At 34.2% G+C, this 25,484-nt stretch overlaps 3 protein-coding genes across 3 annotated transcripts; 1 reads left to right on the top strand and 2 right to left on the bottom strand.

The window, feature by feature from the left end:
* Positions 1-618: 618 nt before the first annotated feature.
* LOC108211165 (cyclin-D3-1) lies at positions 619-2,395 on the bottom strand. Its single transcript, XM_017382688.2, has 4 exons — positions 1,782-2,395; positions 1,486-1,687; positions 1,273-1,403; positions 619-1,176 (listed from the first exon to the last, which is right to left on the bottom strand). The coding sequence occupies exons 1-4, from the start codon at positions 2,223-2,225 to the stop codon at positions 883-885; spliced, it is 1,071 nt and encodes a 356-aa protein (XP_017238177.1). The 5' UTR covers positions 2,226-2,395; the 3' UTR covers positions 619-882.
* Positions 2,396-11,935: 9,540 nt separating this feature from the next.
* On the top strand, positions 11,936-13,881 carry LOC108214163 (F-box protein At1g47056). The gene has a single exon (XM_017385990.2). The coding sequence runs from the start codon at positions 12,116-12,118 to the stop codon at positions 13,745-13,747; it is 1,632 nt and encodes a 543-aa protein (XP_017241479.1). The 5' UTR covers positions 11,936-12,115; the 3' UTR covers positions 13,748-13,881.
* Positions 13,882-18,099: 4,218 nt separating this feature from the next.
* Positions 18,100-24,421, bottom strand: LOC108214164 (mannose-P-dolichol utilization defect 1 protein homolog 2). Its single transcript, XM_017385991.2, has 8 exons — positions 24,083-24,421; positions 23,182-23,335; positions 22,039-22,111; positions 21,840-21,906; positions 21,596-21,655; positions 19,038-19,098; positions 18,881-18,922; positions 18,100-18,465 (listed from the first exon to the last, which is right to left on the bottom strand). The coding sequence occupies exons 1-8, from the start codon at positions 24,245-24,247 to the stop codon at positions 18,362-18,364; spliced, it is 726 nt and encodes a 241-aa protein (XP_017241480.1). The 5' UTR covers positions 24,248-24,421; the 3' UTR covers positions 18,100-18,361.
* Between the last annotated feature and the right edge of the window lie 1,063 nt (positions 24,422-25,484).

Raw genomic sequence — 25,484 nt, 5'->3', positions numbered from 1 at the left:
GATGTAGCCATGGTCGGCGACTCATTGGTAAGCTCAAGATCTTAACAAAACACACACAAGTCTCCACACAGACTAGCACTTGTTACGAGGTCAAACCCCAAAAAAGAAAATTGTAATTTTGGTGGCCGACAATTCATCCCGCCATTCCACATCCAAACAAACTTCCCCTTCGTATCTCCCATTACATTTTCTCATCATTTTTCTTCATTCCTTTTTCTTTTTTCACTACCACCCCTTTTGCCCCTGGACCTTTAATTTCTAGTTAAAGATGCATAATTGAGGTACAAACCGAAATTTAAATATTCACGCACAAAATAGTATAGACAAACTACTTGACGATACATTACCTACCCAATTATCTTAATCAGCGTTGTAAAATCACAAATCAATCTTAATCGATGAAAACATGGAAAAAAATAATCGGTATAGAACAATATAGACTAGAGTTACTCGACGATATACTACCTACCCATTAATCGTAAAATATACTGTTAGAAATGAAAATCAGACTTAATCGGTGAAAACACAAAACTAGAAAGATTAATTGAAAATTAATTGGATTGAAAAATTAATCAGTTCGACGAACTACGAAACATGAATTAATCGGCAATTAATCACTTTTGAATTAAAGGAATTTATTATTGACATTATAAGAGTTTACAAGGAGAAATGAAATTTAACTTAATACTAATGCTCTGGCTATCTTCATGTTCTTCATCTCCTTTCCTGATAAAAAGCCAACCATCTCCACCTTCAAATCTTCACTAGCATTCGAAAAAAAGTATATAGGCAATTTAACTTTCATATGAAACGAAGAACATATCATTGTTATTAACCATACTACGAGACTAAACCGGACCTCCATAGAATACAAGACTCTTCTCATTGCAGGGGAATGCTGAGGTTATCCGCAGCTGCATTGTCAAAACTCGGCTGATGCTGATCCTTATCCTGGGCCTTTCTCTTCTTTGAAGCTGGCTCCGGTGAGGATGATACAGAGGCCAATGCAGGTGTGGTCACCGACCATAAATCGTTTGAGCTATCGGAGCTGAAACACAGATCCATTACCCCTCTTGGACTACCCGGCAAAGAACCAAACTTGCGTTTGTTAATGTTGCTACCATATCCTTCAGACACTAGTTCCTGGATTAGCTTGCGGCAGTCTTCCAATTTGCCCTATAACAATTACAAATGAACTATGTCACTTATAATTCTAATTTCCACAATGCAATTCACTTGTGAAATTCAAAACAAAGATAGACAGATAGTTACCTTATCGATCCCGAGAATTCCCAAAAGCTCGGTCTGGTAATCGATTCCATCACAACGCTCAACACTACTAATCGCAAGCAGCATTGTAGCAGTTGCTACTACAGAAGGAAGATAACACATGAACCTACAATCTAAACAAACATATATAAATCAGAAGCCATAGATATCCACAAAAATTGGTGGGTTCTTAAAGATTTAAGTCAACAAGCTTACCAGATATGATAGAGAGAAGAAGACTTTCACAGTTCTTGTGAAACTCGCAGCAAATGTAGCTCTTCAAACCAAGCTTCCTTGTCATACAATCAAGAAATGAAAGTGGTGTCACAGGATTCATCTTCCACTCCAGAGTTGACAGCACCAAAACCTCCATTCTCTGAATAGTTTTAGCCTCGAAGACATAAGCAGGCTCCTCAACCTACACACCCACGAATCAAAAACATTAAAACTCACTCACGCAAATCATCAAACAGGTAATGTGCACAACAAAACTCGCAGAAAAGAACACCAACCTGAAAATCCAACAGTAGGGGAACATCAACTTCCTCCATTTTAGCAGCGATTGATAAACAAGTCACCGAAACAAGCTGAACCATCCACATCTTCTCTCTCTGAAACTCAAACCTCCCCACAAACCTATCAAAATAGTTCACAGCAAGCACACCGGTGAGCGCAGAAAACGAGTAGAACCCCACAACTCTCAGCATCCACTCCACCGCGCCACGGCGAGCCTCAGCCAAAAAAGGGTCATTTACCAACCCATCAAAACCCACGTTCTTATCCTCTTTCAAGAACAATAAAGCCAGCCCATCTTCATTTTCTTCATCAAACTCTTGGGAAAGTACACCACCATGTTCATGCTCACCAACTGTTTGATAAATGTCCTCATCGAAATGGGGTTCTTCGCAGTACAGAGAGTCTAGGTGGAAACAAGTGGTGAGGTCTTGGGAAGACATCTTCTTCTTCGAAGAAGAGGCTTGATGGGTGAGTTCATTTCATTATGTAGTGTGAAAGATGAGTTCTAAAAGATTAGAAAGATTTGAAGAAGCTTGTGACTTATTTTTCTTCTGAATATAAGTTAGTGAAGTGGTGTGAACTGCTGGTAGAAGACTGGAAGTGCAGCGGGAACTGGGAAGTAGCTGAATCTTGATTTATATATCCTGCAAGGTGAAATGTACGTATATGTATATTATTATCTCCGTATAATATTTTTTTTAAATACATGTATTGATTATTAACGTGACTGGGATCCATAAGAAAAAAGAAAACATTATAAATAAATTTTAAGGAATCTAATAATTTCTATTATTTATGAAGAATTTTATATAAAATGATAGTTATTTTAAAATTATTCTTAAAAAAATCTCAAATTCGTGACATATAGAAATTAACTATATTAATAATGTTAGTAATTTTAATATATATATATATATATAATTAAATTAGAATTTGTAAAAGGAGAAATGTAGGAGAATAATGCGATAAAAAATTTTAAATGTTTGTTAAAAAAAATCAGTCGATCTATATAAAAATATGTGAAAAAATATATTTATCATGTAATAAAATATAGTATATTCTTAATCATCAACTTAGAAAATTTAAACACGAATAACATTCTATTATTTAATTTCTTAGCATTCTAAATAAAAAAATTGAAAATAGAAAGTCGTACGATGGAACTTAGTAGTATATCATAAAATAAATATGCAATGCAGATATGAATTATGCAGGCTCATGCTTGACACGTGATACTTGTACAACTAACGTTTTACATGGCTGGATCCCGCTACTTGCTCTGCGCTCTTTTACTTTCCGCATTAAGTATTTAAATTATATATTCTTAAATACATATATAAATCATAAAAGAAAATTTCTTTAAAAAATAATATTTATAACTTTATAATCAAGATGCTATAAAATATATGCCAAAATTTGTAATATATTCAAAAATCGAGAGAAGTTGATACTTTATTTAATATCAAGTTCAAAAACTACTCCCAAAAAACTGAATTTACATAATAATTATATGTTATTTTGAGAGAAAGTATAATAAAATTAGAGTAGAAGAAAATAAAATTAAAGTCTAAAAAGAAAAAATCGGGGGATGGAGATGGATGCATGGAAATGGACAAGCGAAGTTAAAAAAAAAGTTTATTGACTCGACTAATTTGACATCTAATTTACTTTCGTTTTGTATTTTTCCGTGTTCATACTTCCTTTATCTTTTTCTTTTGATGCAGGATTTTCAGTTTGATGCTTGAGACCGAAAAAGAATAACTATATATTAATATATAGGCTAATGATCAAATAGAAACCAATTTTAAAATAAAAACTAGAAACCAATACAAGTTAGTGATATTCTCAGTACAATTTAGTGATATTCTCTTTAGGATTTAGTGATCTGTGTTGCACGAATTAGTGAAAACTTAATCTCCAGATATGTTCCAGCTTAGAATCTCCAGATCTGTTCACGTTTTCGATTCAGATGATGGTGATAGTGGTGGAGATGGTGGATGTGAAGGTGGAGATGAAGGAAAGATGATTGTAGCGGAGGTTTGGGCGGCTTGAAGTAGGGGGTTGGAGCGTTGCCGGAATAGTGGCGGCTCCGCGTTTGAAGTTGAGTCGAGGTGGAGAAAGAAGTATGAACGGGGCTGAAAGAGGTTAAAACAACGATTAAGATGGGGCTAGTGAAGATGGAGGTGGAGGTTGTGTTGTTAGAGAAATAATGGAGGTGGAGGTGGAGATGGAGGTGGTGGAGATGGAGGTGGTGGTTATGGAGGGGGCGGGAGGCATAGAGGTAGTAGTGGTTATGAAGGAGGCGACGACGGAGGTGGTGGCGGTGGAGATGGGGTTGGTGAAGATGAAGGTGGGGTTGGTGAAGATGAAGATGGAGATGGGGTTGTTTAAGAATTTAGTGGTATTTGCTTTAGGATTTAGTGATATTTCAGTTTGGTTTTTAGTTTCTAGGATAAGGAGGTTTCTATTGGAGTAATACTCTTAATATATATTTGAGTTAACTGCAATAGTACAGGCAGAAAATGTCAACATGCTAGATTCAAGTTTAAATACACAACCACGCTTAACAAGAGAAAATGATTCGGGTTTTACAGAACTACAAATAATGCCGAAATAATAAAGTTGGAGAAAATGATTTCAAATATCATTTATTGATACTAGATAATTTAGTATTTGGACGAAAACGCTAAATCATGTTGTGTTTTATTCTGAAAATTCATACAAAATGTAAGACTATTTCACATTTCGGGAGTAAAACACTGTATGAACTAGCGTTTAAGGTGTCAAAACGCTGGACCATGCAACGTTAAGAAGGCAAAAAGAGATAAATGCTAGACAATCTAACGTTTTGGATTACGAATTGATAATTAACTTTCATCTTTTTCGCCGCTGATATTTGAGTCATTTTTTCAAATATGTGACAACCCCGACTTAAACTGTTGGCTCTTAACGTTACTCTCTGACACTCATTTTAAACCATATACAAATTTCAAATTTGTAAATTATTTATTTTTCTTGTCACTAAAATTTTATATCCACCATTATTTCATGTAACGCTTTGACTTATGACGTATGAGTTGAACCGATAGTAAACAATATTTATTTTAGTTGTTTTTCTTTTATAAATTAAGATTTACATATATGTTTATTTAAAAGTTTTAAAAATAATACTCCCTCCGTTTCAAAAAGTTTGACTTTTTGCACACATTTCAAAGTGTTTTGACCAAGCACCTAAAATCATCATTTTTCTTTAAAAAAATTATACTTTAAAATTTTGACTATATACTTTTATTTAAAAAAATAAAATTTAAAAAATAGTAAATATAAGTAAGTGGTCAAAGCACTTTAAACTACGTGCAAAAAATCAAAACGTCATACATTTTGAAACGGAGGGAGTATCAGTACGGTTGCTGCTGCGAACTCGCATCTGCTCACAACCTTTTACATTCTGTACGTTGATGAAGAAGATGGGCAACTCACAACCGAACCCATAACCATTGCTTCATCAATAAATTTTATGTCAATAAATTGGGAGTAGTTCATACAACCAATTTTAATATGGAACCTATAGATTATGGTTAATATTCGGGAATTGGTGCCATTATTGGTAGTTTGGGTACTGGAACACGTTTATGCTTTCTGCTCTGCTACGCTGCGTTTGTTCCTTTTTCTTGCATCTCCCTCCCCGAGAAAAATCTTGGCTCGATGTCCGGGTTAAAGATGATTGATTTCTGCAGGGGCTCGATTCAAGAAGATGTTAAAAGGGAGGCCGGACCGATTCATAAATTATCACGACATATCTTTTCGAGAATATTTTTTTAAAAAAGTCTTATATACTGCAATTTTTTTATAAAGAATATCTAAGATATAAAAGTGATAAGAAAGACTCGAATGTTACTTGTTAATGTTGAACAATTTAGTGTTTTGATTTTTTGGAAGAAAATATAATATCATGTTGCATTAAGTCCGTAAATCATTACAAAACATAACATTATTTGATGTTTTAGAATGAAACGCTATATGAAATGATGTTTAGAACTTCAAAAATTAGATGATCTTGTGTTAACGACTAACAGACCGATAAATACTTCATGATTTAACATTTTGAAATGTGAAATGATATTTGAGACTTTCTTTTGGATAATGATATTTAGGACCTCATATCAAAAAGATGATAGATTAGACCAACTCCCACGTTCTCTTTGCTAGAAGCTTTTAATACTCACCCCGTCTTAATTTATAGGTCCATTTTGAAAAGAAAAAAAAATTGTCTCAGAATACTTGTTTCTCTATTTTTTCAATACAAATTTATCTCTATATTAATTCTGATTTTTTTGAAACTCAACTCTATTCTCAATTCTCAATGCACTAAATCTCACAATTTATTGTGATTTTTTTGAAATTCAACTCTATTCTCACTTCTCCAATGCATTAATTCATGATATATGAGATAAAATTATATATAACCAATTTTTTTTTTAATATGCGTGTTTGTTCTAAAATGGAACTATAAAAGGGAGTATGATGTATCATGTCACAATCTCGCATTTCAGGTTGATAGGATTCTCGATTGCGTAAGATTTGGAAGTCGCACCGGTTCAAATTTGATATTGTAATCGGTAAATTAAGGGGTCATTTGGATTAACTTAAAAAAAATGACTTCTTATTTATAATCAATAATATGTTTGGAAAAGAAACAGAAACTGTGAGGGAGAAGTTTGCATTCTTAGTTAAGGAAAGCAGAAATAAGAAGCAGCTCCAGCTTCTTATAAACAAACACCACTTAAATTTGATTATTGCTTTAAACATTGGCTTTGTAAATTATCTTCTTCAAAAAAAATGTAAATTATCTAAATAATACTCCTTCTGTTTTTTTATATGACGCTTTGACTTTTGGCACACTTTTAAGTGCTTTGACCGTGTAGTTAAAAATATTATTTTTTGAATTTTTTTCTGAATAAAAATTTTGATTATATATTATTATTCTAAAAAAGAAATTTTAAAAAATAATATTTTTAATTACCCGATCAAAACACTTAAAAATGTGTACTCAAAGTCAAAGTATCATATAAAAAAAACAGGAGCAATAATATTATCAATAACACTGTAATAAATATCCGATTGGCAAGAGAGGCTTGAGGACTGTACTTTACATAGCGTGTATGAGTTTTACTCCGTAGCTTCCCGGACCGACGAAATGCTTGAAATGAGAGTCCTTCGAATTGTCTCTTCAGTTGTTTGAAAACTGAAGTGCACATGATTGTTCGATACTCCCTCCGATCTCATCCGGTTTTTTACGTTATTATCTGGTAGTCATTTTGAGGTTTTTATAAAATATACTTGCATAATATATATATATTTTAAAAAATTCTGAAAAAATATTTGACACTTAAACTTTTATTCAGAAAAAAGAAAAAGTTAAAAAAATATTATATAACTATACACTACAAGAGTTTTAACGTGTAAACAGTGTACGTAAACAATCTGACGGGACGGAGGAAGTACTACTTTACACAAGCGATAAAAAATGAAGATCTATTCAATTTTTGAGTTGAGACTTAAAATTTATGAACGTAGAAATCAAGAATCGGAATTAATCAGTTGATCAACCGATTCAGAATTAACCGAGTGATTTATTTAGAAAATTTAGATAAATTATAAATTTTCAGTCAAATCAGAGACCAGTAAAATATTTTTCAAACACCGATCTTCCAAAATTATTATGAATCATGACAATAAATTGATTTTGAGGTTGAGTAATCCCTGAAATTTTATAATATTTATTATTTTATTGACCGGAGAGCTGATTTTATCATTCTAGTCAAAAGATCAAATCTACTATACAAACACATGAAGCAAAGCAAACAGTGCACTCAATAATATCCTTTGAATATCTAAATATTTGAAAATAGAATTCGAAAGTGCTTTGTTATTACTCTATTACCACAATTGTAGCATAGTATATTATCAAAGCTCTAGAGCTAGTAGCTATAGCTAAAGCTGCAGTTCAAGCCCATGCCTCAATTTCTCTGTATTTCTTCGCTTTTTCTTTTTCGAAAATTAAATTATATCAACTGTTACTTGATAGGACCTCTGGTCTATTCTCTAAATCATCACCCACACTATTGCTGCTGTATTCGTGTAAGGTTGGCTGATATTATGATTGTGGTTAGAACTTTCTTTTGAACGTATTATTAGGTATCATGTCAGTTTCGAGTCGTATCTGATATTGTCGTTCATTCCCGACATTTCAACAAATATGTACTGTGTTATTACTGTACTATTATGTTTATCAGACTTTGATTAGAAAACATAAGCCATGCTATATTTGGGCACAGCTGTTATAAATGTATAATTAAATGTTTAATAACCATAACATCCAATGATAGTGTTTTGTTTCCGTAATCACAGGCTACAGAAGTACATAAAAGGTAGTAGTGTAACTGCCACAAGCACTTTGAGCCGTTTGTCCCTTAAAGTAACAATCGGAAGTGGCTGTACTAACACCGTGCCTTTACCAGAACTCGAACTCGAGATTGAATTCTGATATCATGTTAGGTTATAAGTCTTTCTAAAATATTAAAACTGAAAGCCTCGAGACTGAATTCTGATATCACGTTAAGTGATAAGTTCTTCTAAAATATTAAAACCGAAAGACTCTCGAAGTGATCTTGATTCAGTCTGTGTCTGATTTTCGAGTGCCCACCAAAATTGCCCACGTAACAACAACAATCGTTTGTTTGATATTGTCAAATGTGACAGTTCAATTGTTAGCTGTGTGATGATACATAATGTCAAAGTGTACTACATTAAACTTCACGAGAGGCTAGTTTTTTGTTGCAAGTGCGTGCATGAAAAAACCTAGAAATTGATTCCAGGTTTTTTCTTGTATTCGAACACATTTAACTGTAATCTCACAAACACATGCCTGTGATTCAGTACTTGTTCCTAAATCCAACGGCATCCAAGCTTTGTCGCGTTTATAAAGGGCTCACAGTTGTTCTCATGTTTGTCCATTCCCATCCAAGTTTGAATCAGCATTATTTTACTTGCTGTAAAACTTAACCAAGCATATCCAGTTTCATTCGGAAACAGAGAGGAGCCTGAGATCTGATACCATATTATGTGAACAGTTCTCCAAAAACCAAAAACTTCGGGATGTTAGGAGGAGGATTTACCACATTGGTGTTAAAAACGTGATTAATTGATGCGATGTATGACAGAAATCAAACGAGCAGCTCCAGATAAGAACTCTGCGGAAGCATGAGGTCCATAGAGTTTATTGGCATTGTGTTAACACATTAAATAGCATGCTTGGAACATATGTGCATTGCCTGGTCTATTTTACCATGGATGAAACAAATTCATTTATGCGAGTGACTGTACAAAATACGCAGGCTCCCCTTTGTCTGTATGGGCATCGGGCACCATTAATTCCAGGACCATCCTGAGTACTAGCATGGCAGCACCTAATTGAAAGAAAAGGAAGCGCGAAAGAAGATGAAATAAATACAGTTTAACAGAATGGGGCAATGCCATTAACATCCCTCCAAACATTTTTCTGTTCCGCAGAGTGAATAAGAACCAGGCCTCTGTAATTTACTGGCACATCGACGACTAATGTAGTATTTGCATTTCATTATGGACAGATAATACAGGCCATCCTCAGTGGGAGTATCGTGCCTGGCTAACACGACTGAGATGATTCAAAAATTCCTAAAATTCATGACACGGTGCATGTTTTACTCGAATTTATTATTGTTAAGGTACAAGATCTCTTGAAATAATTACTGTAAACGGTTTTGGAAGGAGAATTCTCCATCCTCTGTCAGTTCTCGCTATGAATAAGCATCGGAATGTCTATACTGAGGATGGCGATCAACCTTCAAGCAACATAAGAAGAATTAAGAGCCAGAAAATTAATATGACTTTACATGCTAATAAAATCTCAGAATAAAAAAATAATGTCACATTCTTATAAGCAATCACAAGTTCACAACTCACACACTGTGCCTCCCCTGGGCTGGGCCTGTTCATGAATGCTAGTGCAGAATAGTTATCTTCTTGAATCTTTTAGAATGGGCTACACTAGAATGGGCTGGATTCTAGAGCAATGGACCATATTAACTTTAACAACAATGCTTATGAATGATGCAGGTTCTCAGATAAAATACAGCATGGTAAGAGAGAAAAAAATTAACAGTAGGCATGAGATCAAGAATTAATTGGTAGAAGTGGCGATGGTGTGGTGGCCTGTCCGCTTGCCGCAGACATTTCACTGCTAATGATCTGGGCTTGTTGATCTGTTCTATTTTATTTCTGTTTCTTAACCAATTCATTTTGTAATCAAGCAGAAACATTACAGAGCTTATTGTGCATCAAATGTTGACTAGAGCGGTATTAGAATAACAATATGATCCTGGTAAGCTTAGGTTTTGGAATAATTGGTCACTCAACATGATAACATGGTATCAGAGAACAATATGATCCTGGTTTTGAGAGAATTGATCACTTAACAAGCGGAAACATGTACCCGACCACTACAGCTATTACCAGCTCTGTGACCTGAGTCTGTTGGCAAGACTTCTGAATTTCGCGACATTCCAAATGCAAGTAACTACGTAAAAATTAATCATTAGTAACTGAAGACTTGAAAATATACATATGATTAGTTAGTAAAGCCTCTATGATTAAACAACAATGTCACTGATGACAATTGTTTGCAGCATAGCCTCTGTGATTAAACATAATCTCCCCTAACAATTGCTTGCAGCACATTACAATGCTTGATCGGCCTTTTTCTTTTTGCTCCAGCGATATAGCACATTGCATAACACAATGTTTCAGCTTGCGGATTTCGAATTCGTATGCTTCGAATGCAATGAGAGTTGGCAGGGCTTTGTTTCTTCTTTTCTTTCATTTATGTTATGTGTTTATTACACTAGCAAAGAGGTGTTAAGTTGGTCTGCAAATTCTACATGATATCGAACGGCAAAATCATAAAAAACGCGAATTGGACTTAATCGATGAAACCCGTTTTAATCGACGGGAGCTTGTGATACCAATGTTTAGCTTTCGTCAAACGAGTCAAATATCTGACGGGGAAGCCGAAAATTTGGTCCAACTTATTGAATGCATTAACTAACATTACGCATCTTGTTCACATCATCACGTGTGTATGATAATTTCCTCCACGAACTCATTACTATTTCTTAAATTTATAAATTATTATACGCAAAATAAAAGAGAATGCTAGACATAAATTTAATATGATAATATTTTAATACTCCATTCGTTTCGAATTACATGTCCACTTTAAAAAAATCACATAGTTTAAGAAAAATGGATTGTGAGAAAAAAGAGGTGTATTAAGTCATTAAATGAACATAATATGTGGTGTATGGTTGATTTTGGAAATATAAATTAGTAATATGTGAAGGAGAGTTGATTTTGAAAATATAAATTTACATTGAAAGTTGAAGTGGACAAGTATTTTAAAACAAAACTTTTTTTCTAAAGTGGACATGTATTTTGAAACGGAGGGAGTAATATTCAAATTTAATCTAATTTTTGAAACACATATAGTTTGAGTATACCATCCAAATATTTATCCTAATCCAATTTTAATTTCAAAATTATTGATTTTTTATTTTGAAAAAATTTTGGAGCAGTGTGATTCCACTCCACAAGATTTTATTATATGTCAATCTAACTAATTTAAAAGTAGTTATTACATTTTTCAAGATTTAAAATCGATGCATTGACGCAGATAATCCTAAAATAATTTAAAATTTATAAATTTAAACGAACGATGAGTACTGACCCTACATCATAAATAATGTAATTGATTATATAAAATAATATTTACGACAAACTATATGTAGGTATAGTATAAACGATACCACAATTATAAATCACAAATAAATTTTAAATTTTTTGGCTTATTATTAATTTTCACGACAATAAAATAACCATGAACATAACATATTATATATATATATATATATATATATATTAAAAGATTTTTTGAATTTACATAATCAAATCAATACTTTTTTTAAACAAAAAATTTCTAGAAAATATTAAAATAATAATAAAATAAAATAATCTTAAATATGCTCATCAAACCCACCCTAGCTTGCAATAAATGAAAACCAGATAACCAAAAACGGGAAACAAACACCCCCAAAATAAGTAAAGCAACCCCGTTTTCAACTCCGTTCCTATCCCCCTTTAATAAACAACTCATCCAACCTATACATACAACCTCCCAACCTATACATACAACCTCTGCCGCACGAATATTGAGGCCGTTATTCGGCCGCCGTGAATGGGGCAGTCCACTTCGACTCCCTCACGGCCGATCTCCGACTCTCTCTCCCCTCTCTCCCCTTCAATCTCGCCGAGATTTCTTAAAGATCGTGTTTTTATGGATTCTACCGCCGCTTGCGATCGCGATCGCGATGTCGGATTTGATTATACGTCCTGCATACCTGATGAGTGTTTGGCGTGTGTGTTTCAGTTGCTCGGATCCGGCGATCGGAAAAGATGCTCGCTCGTGTGTCGCCGGTGGCTGAGAGTCGAGGGACAGAGCCGGTATCGTTTGTCGTTGAACGCGAGTAGTGAGATTAGCGGCGCGATTGAGAGGATTTTTGATCGGTTCGATTCGGTGACGAAGCTGGCGTTGAAGTGTGAGCGGAGATCTGAGAGTATCGGAGATGAGGCGCTGGTGTTGGTTTCGGAGAAATGTCGAAAACTCACGCGGTTGAAGATTCGTGCATGTAAGGAGTTGAGTGGGGTAGGGATGAGTGCATTGGCGAGGAATTGCAGGAATTTGAGGAAGTTTTCGTGCGGTTCATGTACATTTGGGGCCAAAGGGATGAATGCGTTGCTTGATAATTGCCCTACGTTGGAGGAATTGTCGGTTAAGAGGCTTAGGTGTAATCCTGATGGAGCGGCGTTGGAGCCGATTGGTCCTGGATTGGCTGGTGGTTCTCTTAAGACGATTTGCTTGAAGGAGCTTTACTCGGGGCAGTGTTTTGGTCCGTTAATTATGGGAGCAAAGAATTTGAAGACGTTGAAGCTTAATAGGTGCTCGGGGGACTGGGATAAGCTTTTGGAGGAGATTACAAGCCGTGTAACAAGTTTAGTTGAAGTACATCTGGAGAGGATTCAGGTTAGTGATGCTGGAGTAGCAGCTTTGGCGAGTTGCGTGAATATCGAGATATTGCATCTTGTTAAGACTCCCGAGTGTACGAATTTAGGGTTAATGGCTGTGGCGGAGGGTTGTAAGCTTATTCGGAAACTGCATATTGATGGATGGAAGACGAATAGGATTAGTGATGAAGGTCTTATTGCTGTTGCTAGACATTGTCCTAACTTGCTTGAGCTTGTTCTTATCGGTGTGAATCCTACGTGTGTGAGTATTGAGCGGTTGGCTACGAATTGTCAGAGTTTAGAACGGTTGGCATTGTGCGGAAGTGAGACTGTTGGAGATGCAGAGATTTCGTGCATTGCTGCAAAATGTGTTGCTTTGAAGAAGCTATGTATTAAAAGTTGTCCCGTTTCTGATCATGGTATGGAAGCTCTTGCAGGGGGTTGTCCCAATTTGGTTAAAGTCAAGGTTAAGAAATGTAGAGCCGTGACTTCTGAGGGTGCTGATTGGTTGAGGTTAAATAGGGCTTCTGTGGCTGTTAACTTGGATACTCCTGAGCCTGAGAACCAGGAAGTTGTTGCTGGTGATGGTGCTCAGGAAGTTAATGCTGCTCAAAATCTACCAGGAACTGCCCAAGACACAGGTACGAATGTTGCGTCAAGCAGTAGTGGTCGACCTAGGTCTGTTCGGTCAGCATCATTTAAGGCTCGGTTACGCCTTACTGCAGGGAGAAGTTTAGTTGGTACTCTAAGAAGATGGTCTAGCTTCAGTGGCAGCACCTCAGGAAGTAGCCAGAGGAGAACCTGAATGGATATATAAAAGAAATTTACAAAGGCTCTGGTCTTTCTCACATTATAATCCATAGTTTGCTTTTCATTATCCTTTGTAATTGACTTCTGTAGCTGTTTACTCCTCTAAAGTTTAAAATTTGCAATCTGCAATCATGCTGTATTTGTTTAGTTTTCTATATCATCTTAAATATATATAACTCAAACTGAAACACAGCACTTCCTAAATTTGCTATCTACTCATGTGTTTTTGGTTTTGTGTGAAGTAAAATTTAGAAAGCACTACTATTGCTTATAATATTGATTCAACAGAATTCAAATTTCTTGTTAGAGAATGTGATTTTGTAGCCAATGATATTTTCTTGTGATGTTGTGCATGCATTTTACGTAAAACTCAACAAGAGGCTCTAAAATGCTTTTACCCTACGCAACTTGTTTATTTTGTTTCGTCATATTCATTGTTTGTTTACATGTTAAGATTGCAAGTAGTGTAATGAGTGAAGGACTCTTGGACTATGCTCATCTGTCAGTTATTTGTAATCGGCGACAATTTAAGTTGCTTCCTTTTGTAGTCGTCATGCCTCGTTAAGATATAATTTATTTATGTATGTTGTTGACGTTGGTTTATGGTGATAAGCTATTATGACATCTACTTGTCTCGCTACTGAGATAATAGATATTTATCATTATTACTGTTCCGGTGATAGTCATATAACTTCTCTGACACCTATATATGAAGACAGACTTGCTCACTCATTGTTGTATACGTACTCTGATATTTGTCGGTAGGGAATTTTCATGCAACTGCTATATCAAGCTTACTGATATTCGATCACTCCAAACACCAAATTTGTAGTGATGGAAATAACAAAAATGCGTCATCTATCTGTAGAAAGAGTGACTAGAATTACGACCCAAATTAGATGCAGAAGCCGAGAAAGGAAAGAATTTAATTACAACCCTACTCTCTCCATCAATAAGGTATCGCGCATCTTTTTCCTGTAAAGAGTGCACATTACAATATATGTATATCTGAAAGTTGGAAGAAGACTGCATCATCTTTTTGTTCAGCTTGTTTTTAATCTATATTTTGGCTTTTCTAATATAAGATTTTAATAGATGAATTTTGTAAATATGGCTTTGGGTAATTTGCATTTCTGTAATGGTGGTATGTGTTTCGGAGACCTTCCTTCTTTCTTAGGTGCAGTGCATGCCCCGGGTAGGTGAAACAAAGCCGTTGAATGCTGCTTCTATATAAAAAGAAGTTTGGTGATATGCCCTCCCTCCAAACAAGAAATATTCAGCTTTTGTTGGTATGTATTTCAATTATGACCTGATATCAACAAATTGTGGTATTACAAATCGCATGAACTTTAAATTTGTAAGATATTGAGATAAAATTTAGGCAAGGGGTAGTCTATCATCTATGGACTATCGTAATGACTAGTTGCAGTAGGCAATAATGAAAGGTTTTCAAAGAGGATAGTATTGTCATCCAATAAGAATTAGTGGCGCTGCAGTCTCGGTGTAATCATCTTTATAGCTTAAATAAAAGAATGTTGAATCTTCATTCAATAATTTTAAAATAGTACCTACATATGAAGCATAGGTTTCATCCTAGAACTTCTTATGTAGTTTTCACAGTTTTTGTTATAACAAATGTGTGTTAAATATAGCACAAAATCGTAGGCTTCTTGGTCAAACTGTCATAACAGCGGTACATGAAACATGTTTGATGATCATTAAATACGAAATAGAGACAAAGTCGCGAAGAAATTGTAAAACTGTTTCTCCCATGAATCTTCTATTATCTTTTATTTTGAAAACGGCAACAGTTTGAATTATTTTAGATCTTTTGTTTTTCTATAGTCTTCTATTTGACTATGTTTATAAGGTTCACTCCTTTATTTCAAATGATCCACACTTTAGCAATGGTTGTCAGTTTTTATTACATGTAACAAGGGTGAATCAGTTAAGACTGAAGACTAAACAAGGAAGTGATAAGAATCTCTCTTCTCACTCTTTCTGTTGCATTTTTGCAGGTTATTTTGGCATCATTACATGTAAAAAAGTTTCAAATCCCCCAGTTACCTTCTTCAGTCAGGTTAGATTTTAGATTGCCAATATAACATATAGTATTTTGTTAAGAAGATACAAGGAGCAGTTCCTTTTCCATTTTGGTTCTTCATGAACGTGAACATATGCTGGTTGTTTGCTATTGTAGGTTTTTGTTTAGATGCTTGATTGGACACAGTTTTAGTAGTGTTGGCTGTGAAGATAATTGCTTTTGGAGCATCTGCAAAATCTTTTTACTTGGGTGTTTGAAATTTTGAACATGCAAATGATTTGTCCGTTATTGCATATAATTTATATTATTGGATTGCATACTGAATATTTTTATCTTTAAAAAAAAAAAAATCAGTCCCGTATGCAATATATAGTTTGCTTTCCTAAGATCTCGATTGCTATACCATATTTTTATTCTAGGGATTCCTTATATTTGGATCAGTTTTTCAATATTTTGTTTTGAATTTTGTCACTACCTCCTGGCTCCTACCACCTGCCATTCTCTTTTACTGACCCATTTCAGGTCATTTCTTTAATTAAGAGAGTCTACTGACCCATTTCAAGTTATTACTTTCAGTAAAAAATTATGCTTATATTATCCTTGATTGTTCTATCTTGAGATTATTAAGTAATAAGCTCTTTGTTTCTTTGAACTTTGGTAAGTCATCATTAAACAATATTGCATTCCTTTTTTAGTTGCCATACTAGCCCTATTCCACACATATGTCATGTTCTCATCATTTAATACCGATATCAGTAGCTTTTGCACCAGCTTAAACTCTGCATTAGTATGTTACCAATATTTAGTTTCTACTCTGTAGCTTTTTGAATTTTAACGCTATCCTGCTTGACAAATGTTGAAAAAATTGTTAACTTGCCTAGAAGTAATTCTCGTAAAAATATTACTTGGCATTTTTTGAGCTGCAGACACTATTGTATTGACTTGAGAAGTAGTCCTTAAAAGATTAAATAGCTCAATGGATCTAGGCTCAGCCTCGCCCTGTCCCCAATGATAGCTAGGCTCATCGTCATCTTCCCCTTGGACTTAAAAGCTAATATGTTGAAATATATATATATTAATGTGTACCAAAAAAGGAACTAGGTGATGGATGTAATATAAGGAAATGATGACCTAATTTGTGCAGGATTAAGCGAGGAGATGAACTTGGAAGGAAGAATTAGTTTATTCTTGTGATTGTAATGAGAGAAGGGATAGATAAAATCCATAATTTCAGCAAACTAGCCTTACAATTGATTGCCACTTGAACAGTTCTTTCAAGCCTGGAAAATGTGACATATATTGATTGTTAAAATTGATTATATATTGTGATTTCTGTCACTTATGGCTTAATAAATTAAATAGGAATTTGATTGTGGGTCTAAGCAAAACAATTAACCACGGTAATTTATAAAATTATTGCCTACATACTAAGCAGTCTTGATCTGATGTGGTAAATTAGTTAGATTAGGAACATGCTATAGCGATAACTATTTAGGTGTGTTCCCCCTTGCTGGTCCTCTCTTTTTCACTCTTAAGAGCCTTGAATTATATTGTCTTGTTATCGTAAATTTGATTCGAATCTTGTCTTATCTCTCTGTTATCCCTTCCCGACTAACATTACAAGGGGTGAGGAAACCTCTGTTCACAGAGGTGTCTTTTTTCTTTGGGATAGTTATGGTGTTCAAAATACAGGGATTGAAGCATTTGTTTTTCCACAAGTAGCTGGATATATGCAATGCCCTCCGATGCACCGTGTGTTATACGTGCAGCATTTGTTCTTCCAGAAGTAGCTAGATATATGGAATGTCTTCAGTTGGACTGTGTATCTGTACTTGCGGATAGATTGAATTAGTCTATTTTGAATTTGGAAGCAGGTGGCAACACAAAAGAAGGCACTTGTGGAGCATCGAGCATGCCGCTTCCCGCTTGTATTGAATTCAGACTTGTATGGTCTGTAGGGGTTTTGGTATTGTTGTAACTTGACAGAAGTCCACAAAAAAAATAAGTGTGTTTGTCCGAGCTTGTTTTGTGATAATAGTGATATATCTTTTCAAAATGCAGAAATAAGTATTTATTTTTAGAAAACATATATTTACCTATTTTTTTTAAAAAAAATTGGTGACTTATTTCTGTAAAATATGATAAATCAAACAGGATAGATGCTATTGTTAGTGCTCATTATGAAAATCACCACAATATACTTACCTTTATTGTATTATGAATATTTCAATTATTTCAAAATAAATTATGTTTCTGCCGCTACATCTGTTTCGCCAGAACTAAATCTCATCTGTACTCAAGAGTGGCAAATGTAACATATATAAACTGAAACAAAGTGACAACAAAGTTGAAACAAGAGGAAGAATACGGATTAAACTACAGAATTTCAGTGTCGGACGTTGAAATCCAAGTCTGATACAAGAATATTAATCTAAGAGCTGATTAAATTTAAGCTATATTTTTCTCCAATGTGTGTATCAAATGATTCCAGGATCATTTTTAACAAGTATGATGACTTTCTGATGTGGCTTCAGAGCAATACTCCCACAAACCCAAATCCCGTCTCTAATCTGTCTTCTTGTCTTTCTTGACAGGCCGCTTCTGGTATGCTATTATCTGGCCTAATATGGTGCCATTGGTCAATATGCCCACCACAGATCCCATGACAACTTCACAAAATCAAAGAGATTATATTTCTGATCAGAGACGGCATATGTTCATCAAAAGAAATTCATATTATAATACTATTGGTTGTGAAATGAATCAATGATAGAGCAGGCATTTTGTTATTATAGGTGTTTGTGTAAATTTAAAAGACAGCTACGTCAAATATTCAATTTGATGAAAAGGCTCAATATGCAATGATTAAAAATGGGATCTATTGGGTATGATAATTGACCGGTAGATGTTCAGTGAGCTAGGTCAAATATTCAACTTGATGAAAAAAAGGCTCAATATGCAATGATTAAAAATGGGGATCTATCGGGTATTATATTGACCAATAGATGTTCAGTGAAAATTGACAGGCTATGGAAAAGTTAGTCCGCAAGAAACCAAGTATAGCAATTTACAGAAGAAGCATACCACTTGTTGGAGCCTTTTCCTGAATGCTGGTAAAAACTCGTACTGCAAAAGAAAAAAAGGTTGGAATAATTACACGACAGATTGACTGGAGGCAAGTGATAATCCTTCAATATAATTTTTAGTTCTAATCATCTTGGTTCTAAAAAAGTGAACGAACCTAGGGAACCCGCACAGTTCATCAAAGAGGTTAGTGAACTGAGCTCTCCGGTACTTCGGTTCTGTTCAACCAGAAGGAAACAATAGTCAAAACAGTAGCTATTCACATAAAAGGATACTGTGTGAAGTACTAGAAATTATATATACAGCTGATAAAAGACAAATATTATTCCAACATAATGCCTCCCATATGTAAACATATTGTTTACAATTAAGCCAACTTTACCTCAATGTAATTAACAGGGATACAAATTAGACTGTCCATGTTGGGTGTTCCTTTTTCGACTTTCAAGAGAATCTAACTTTCTATTGGTGATATGAAGATGAAGAGATCACCAAGAAATTTGAAGAGTTAAAGATGGATATGGCCTAGCTAGTGGTCAGATGGAGTTGTGTATCAATCATCTGGGTTTTGTTTGAATAGTACACGGGTGGTTCTTTACTTCTGTTGGTCATTTCCATTTAATAGAATAGAAAGTAAAGCAAAAAAGGAAGAGGCACGTTAATTTATTGCGTATAAGTTCTAATATGACTACACACACCATTAAGGACAAAATAGGCCCATCCTGGAATCGATATTACTTGACGTGGGACAAAAATCAAAAATGATAAAATTACACTAAAAACTAAAAAGGATAAGCTCAGCTGGGAGTAATCACAAAAAATTCACAACTGCAACGATTGCTCAAACACACAAGAATTATATATGTGTACTGCAGCCAATATTAAGAAACTCATAATACAATACCAAATCAAAGTTTATATGCTATTGTTTATGTCATGCATAACATGGGTTATTATTAGATTTGCCCTAGAAGTCAGTCAACTTAGACACATAAAGCCTCGAAAAAACTAAAATGTTAATACCCAAGTGTAAAATCTATATAATTTAACCGCTGCTCCAAGTTGATCTCCCAAATGACTCATACTGAGAAGGGTATAATATAAAGGCTTTTCCTTTTACTTCGGTTCATCCGTAAAAAAATACAGACCCTTATATATGCAACACCACTCTATATATATGGAGATGAAGAGTGAATATTTTGGAAGGGAAAAGAGAGCTTCCAGGAACAAGTGGATTTTCATAATGATCACTGTACACAATATTAACCCTATTTTCTGTAAGATTATATGGTCTTAACATTGGATGTAAATTATAATGGTCTTAATTTGCAACAAGAGAAGGCATGTAACTCCATAGGTCAAGAAGTTCTTGTCCTCATTGTTAAAAATAATTGTGGAATTCAAAGGTGGAGTTAAGAAGTTTGAGTTCTTATGAGAAGATAAAGGAAGTATAACGTTGAAAGAGTACCTCAAGATGTTTGTACATCTCCCGTCACAATTAACAAGATTTGATCTTCAATCCATATGCTTTGCTATTAGGCTCCTTCACTCTTATTCAAGTGTCTTACTTTAAAAAAGGGCTAATATGTTTATAAGGGGAGATGCATGCGTAAATACAAGACATTGTATAGGACTATAGGTTTCACATTGTTCTTCCAAATTACTAGCGGACATGAATCCATCTAAAAAACCATGTGAGCTCCACTTGATAAGAGGGTTGAAAAAGATCTCCCACTTGATGGGTAAAAAGATACAATATTTCAGAGCTTTATGTGTCCATGCCATGTCGACATGTTTAACAGACACAACTAAAAGTAATCTGCCTTGCATAGGATTCAATCATTCAAAAAAAATAAAGTAACCTAATGTACTAAGGCCTACAAACATTTGAGCTTTATCTTGAATAATCTATATTACTATATATATGTAATAAAAAGGATCAAAATCGCTATTTATTCTCATTTAACACATACATCACTTTTCACTGACATAGGCAAACTTCTTAAATAAGTATACAGAAATTTTTTTATATATTTTTCTAGCATTCACCATCATATCTGATCTTAAATTAGGTTCATAGGGTCATGTTCCACTTAGAGCCCTTAGCATTATTTCTAGTATTAATTAGGGTTCTGCAGCAGAACTGCACATGCAAAAAATGTCGTATTTATATAATATATTTTGAAATTATTTTTGAACGCATACAATGATGCAAAAAACATGTAAAATTATTTTGAACACAAACAACGATGCAAAAAACATGTATTTAGATTTAGATCCTGAAAATCTATTTAAAATTTAGGGTTTTGCAGCAAAACCTTAGTGGTTCTAAGGTTCTATTTTAAGGATTCATTCTCTCCTGAGCGCGACCCTAGGTTCATATATCATAATCAAGTAAAGAAAACAATCAGAAGTGTTGTTGTCAATTGAATATTAAAGCTAAGAATTATTGGGGTCCCTCTGAGCTAAATGTTAATCACTGAATAAGAAGATGAAAACAGACTTTGCTGAAAAAGGTCGGCAAAATGACTAAATCCTCCTGGCATTGGCCAAGTAAACTTCACTTGATGTTATTAAGTCATTACGTTTAATAACATTACTGTTACTTTTCACATAAAAGCAGTGCATTTACCCCTTTTTAATACAACAGAAAGGCATAACACGTGACATAATTTTCCATCCTCTGAAGACAACTACTATACGACATGAACTTACCTTGAAGTTCGTATAAATTTGTGGGATTCTGGCAAATAAAAAGATTGCATGCTGGATTGCCTGAAAGACGTATTATAACACGAGAGAAGCTTAGATACTAGAAAAACATAGAAAGTGTAATAAATGTAAAATATACCATATTACAAGTCAATGCAGAGAATACCATAAAAAAAAGAAGGTTGCAGGAACAGAAATTTATACAAACAAGTGAATAACAAGGTTCATATAGAAGGTTCCCACTTACATAGAGAGCTTCAAAGAGAAGGGGATCAATCCGACCAGCTAAAATGGTTGGTGCAATACCACAATATCTGTAATATTTTTACTAAGGAATGCAACTACATAACAGTGTACAACAAGAGCAATCTCTGAATATGGCAATAAGCTTAAGACGATACACAGCTTAGGCCGAAAAACAAGTCAATGAAAAGAAAAAAGGATACAGCAGTGGTCGAATCCATGCTGACATACGCATAGGCTGAGAAAAATAATATATGATTGCAACTAATATTATAGCTGCATCATATAAGACAACAAAACTCAGAAGTATTAGGTTCACGAGGAAAATAGTAATCACTAAATAAACAAATAAAGAGGAATTCTGTATAGACTGGATTGATAATCGAAACTTATGAACCGAAAAATGTGGCTATGAAGCATTGGTTAGTAAAATAGGACTTTTAATTACTTAAGTAGGTCCATATTGTAACAAATAGATATCCACACACCAGTCGGCATCTTCTTTTCGGTCCACAGTGTCAGCCTATGTATCAGTTTCCATAAATACACAACACAAAACTGTCCAAGTTTGATAAATTATGTAACAAGTTTTTGATGAACAAATAGACGATAGTCGCTTGTTTAATCTTTTGATATAAATTTCTAGTTGGCAATAAGTCTTCTGAAATAAGAAAGTTTGCATGCTAAGCTTAAGCTAGTTGGCTTTAGAAGTTGTAATAAATCACTAAACAGATATGAGATATCCATGGTTCAGAATCTTAACCATGACCTTTTAAAAGTGAAATTGTCTGAATACAATTATATGCTTCTTCCCACCACATAAATACAATGAGAAAACACAGAAGAGATGGCAATAACCGAGCATTGCTCTTTTTAATATATCAAATTCATATGCCCTCCTTCTGTCCTATGCTTCACAATACTTTCAGTATATATTGCAGTTTTCCACTAATGTCCTCGGAAATACTCTATATAAAATTATAAACCAAAAATTACCTAGTAAATATTCTGCAAAATTGATAATATTGATGCAGAGAATTCAATCTATGTAAACACACACAGATAACTGGGAGAGATAGACACACACACACACACACACACACAGAGAGAGAGAGAGAGAGAGAGAGAGAGAGAGAGAGATTTTAATGCTGAAATTATGAGGAAAGAGAAGGTGCATGTGTAAGAAATAATATTCAATTTTTTTTTAATCTGCGTGCCCAAACAAAAGAGCACATCTAATTTTTGACAGGGTAATACTCATCTAGAAAAAAGGTGATGCGTTTTCAATTAAGCCCAGGAAAGAGGAAAAAGAGAAATCTATAGGCAATTATTAAGTCTGTTACTACCTTGGATAAGAAGAAATGCCAATTCCCCGTAAGCAGAAAAAGGGATTCCCTTGTGCAGACAATATGCCAAAGCTACGGTATAACCAATTACTTCAAGTTCGAAGGCAACAAGGCTAAGTCCTCTAACACTTTTATTTTGCAATATTCTTAATATCTGCAAACAAGAAAAGACACATGAGAGGATGAACATCGTTTTGGATCCTCAAACCTAACATTATTATTGATACATACCTCAAACATATGAAAAGAAGAAATCAAAATTCTTGACAGATCTACACATTTAATTCTTAAAAGACAAACAAACCAAAAACAGCATTTGGACCTCACTTGTAAGTAGTGGCTTGGGGAAGGTATACACACACCTTACTCGTACACCTAAAACTACTTGTAAAAGTAGAGAGTTGATTTTCATCTACATTCTAATTCTTTAAGAAATGTACAACATCATGATTTAGTAAATTCCGCTCCTAAACATAAAGTAGGGTAGTTAGGCGAAGGAACAAGGCCTGCCTCAGCCCCTACTCTGCTAAAAGTAGAGAGTCCATGCCGATAAACGTTAACTCACAGAAACATGAACACCATTAATATTGAGGCTAACTTTTTCTGCAAGGCTAATTTATTAAATTACACAACTATAGATCCATCCTTTATAACACATGACTTGATTCAAAAAAATCTTAACTTTTAATGACTATCCATATAAAACTATCCAATCTTTCTCATCTAATATCATCCTATATTGAATTTAACCCCATAAACCAGCAATCCCCAATACCAAATGGGACTTAATAATTAAACCCATATATCAAAATTTACAAGTGAACCAATTACAGAGAGAGGGGGAGAGAGATGGAGAGAGGAAGAAGATCAGAGAGAGGCAGAGAGAGAGAGAGAGAGAGACCTGAGGGAGCTTAACAGTGGTAGAAGCAGCAACAATGGCATAGCCAAGAAGCTTAGAAATCAGTGGAAGCAAGCAATCTTTCTGAGGAATTGAGCCATTACTGAGAGAATTGAAAGCACAGGTGAAATCCATTCCAAGAAACTGCATTGGGATCTTGTCCATCATCTTGATCTGCTCTGGACCAAACTACAGATTCAACAAGATTATAGAGACAAGTGGGCAATTGGGGTTCTGGGTAACTCAAGACTTATGTATCGACCTAGTTGGAGAAGATGGGTTCGAGCCAGGACTCCGGAAATTTGTCAACTTTCAAGTCCTTGTTGCCAACTAAACTTGGGAGTTGGGACCGTGTAAATTATTTGTTGTTTATATTATTTAGTTTTCAATTTACATTTTCTAAGAATTTGAGACTTATTTCAAACAATTATACTCCTTCCGTACTTGTCATTTGTGTCATAAATGAATTGTGCACAGATATTAAGAGAAATATAATCCTTCCGTCAAAATCATGATTTACATTTTTCTAATATAAACAAATAAAAAATTATATATATTTATATTCTAAAATATTTAGTTTTAACTAAAAAAAAGTTAGAGGTTATCATTAATTAGCATTCCGGAAGAAAGTAGTGGAATTGAGATTTTTTTTGTTCTTGCAAATTAAATATTGCAAGTGTAGATGACAAAATAATCTGATACGACGGACATCCGATCTGAACCCGATATTTTAGATTTGATTTTTATACCCTAATTTTTTGAATCTAGATTTGAATTCAATATTTACCAATCCAAAATCCGAAATTTGATCCAAACACGATCCATACCAAAAATTATAAAAAAATACCTAAAGTATTTTACACACACACCAGAATATGTATGTCATATGTCATATATACTATTTGGAAATTTGTATAATATGTTCCAATTTAGTTGGTCCTTTTTATAATATATCCTTTTTAATTTGATAATTATATATATATGCTTTATAGTTTAATTTTATCTTATTTAAATAAAATTTATTTGTATATGTTCATTTAAAAAATGTTCATTTATATGAATTAGATAAGCATTGCTGGCTAAGCTCCAGGATTAGAATCAGCATATCGTTTTGACGAAAAAATTTCTATTTATATGCGCTCCCTCACGCCTTGCGATTGCCCGTGCATATATTATACAAAAATAAATGTAATTTCAATCAGAAGAAGTTGTATGGAGACCGTTTTTATTGGAGACCATGTATGTTTCAGAACCAGAACATTAAAAAAGTTATTATTTTACAAAGCATGTTACATAAATAGTGCTATTTTATTGAAAATTGAAAAGAAAAAAGTAGCAAGCTAGACATGTTCCGGAGAACCTATATTTTGCACCGTCTTACTTGTAAAATATATAAGATTTTTCA

The sequence above is a fragment of the Daucus carota genome, chromosome 3 (genome assembly GCF_001625215.2).
Source record: "Daucus carota subsp. sativus chromosome 3, DH1 v3.0, whole genome shotgun sequence".
NCBI lineage: Eukaryota > Viridiplantae > Streptophyta > Magnoliopsida > Apiales > Apiaceae > Daucus > Daucus carota.
This window is presented reverse-complemented; position numbering and strand designations above follow the sequence as displayed.

Coding starts and splice junctions, on each gene's coding strand:
- LOC108211165 (XM_017382688.2), bottom strand. CDS start 2,225: ATGTCTTCCCAAGACCTCACCACTTGTTTCCACCTAGACTCTCTGTAC. Junction 1,688..1,781: donor CCCTACTGTTGGATTTTCAG/GTTGGTGTTCTT, acceptor GTGGGTGTGTAG/GTTGAGGAGCCTGCTTATGT. Junction 1,404..1,485: donor TCTTCTCTCTATCATATCTG/GTAAGCTTGTTG, acceptor ATGTTTGTTTAG/ATTGTAGGTTCATGTGTTAT.
- LOC108214163 (XM_017385990.2), top strand. CDS start 12,116: ATGGGGCAGTCCACTTCGACTCCCTCACGGCCGATCTCCGACTCTCTC.
- LOC108214164 (XM_017385991.2), bottom strand. CDS start 24,247: ATGATGGACAAGATCCCAATGCAGTTTCTTGGAATGGATTTCACCTGT. Junction 21,907..22,038: donor GCATGGATTCGACCACTGCT/GTATCCTTTTTT, acceptor AAAATATTACAG/ATATTGTGGTATTGCACCAA. Junction 18,923..19,037: donor GAACTGTGCGGGTTCCCTAG/GTTCGTTCACTT, acceptor TTTCTTTTGCAG/TACGAGTTTTTACCAGCATT.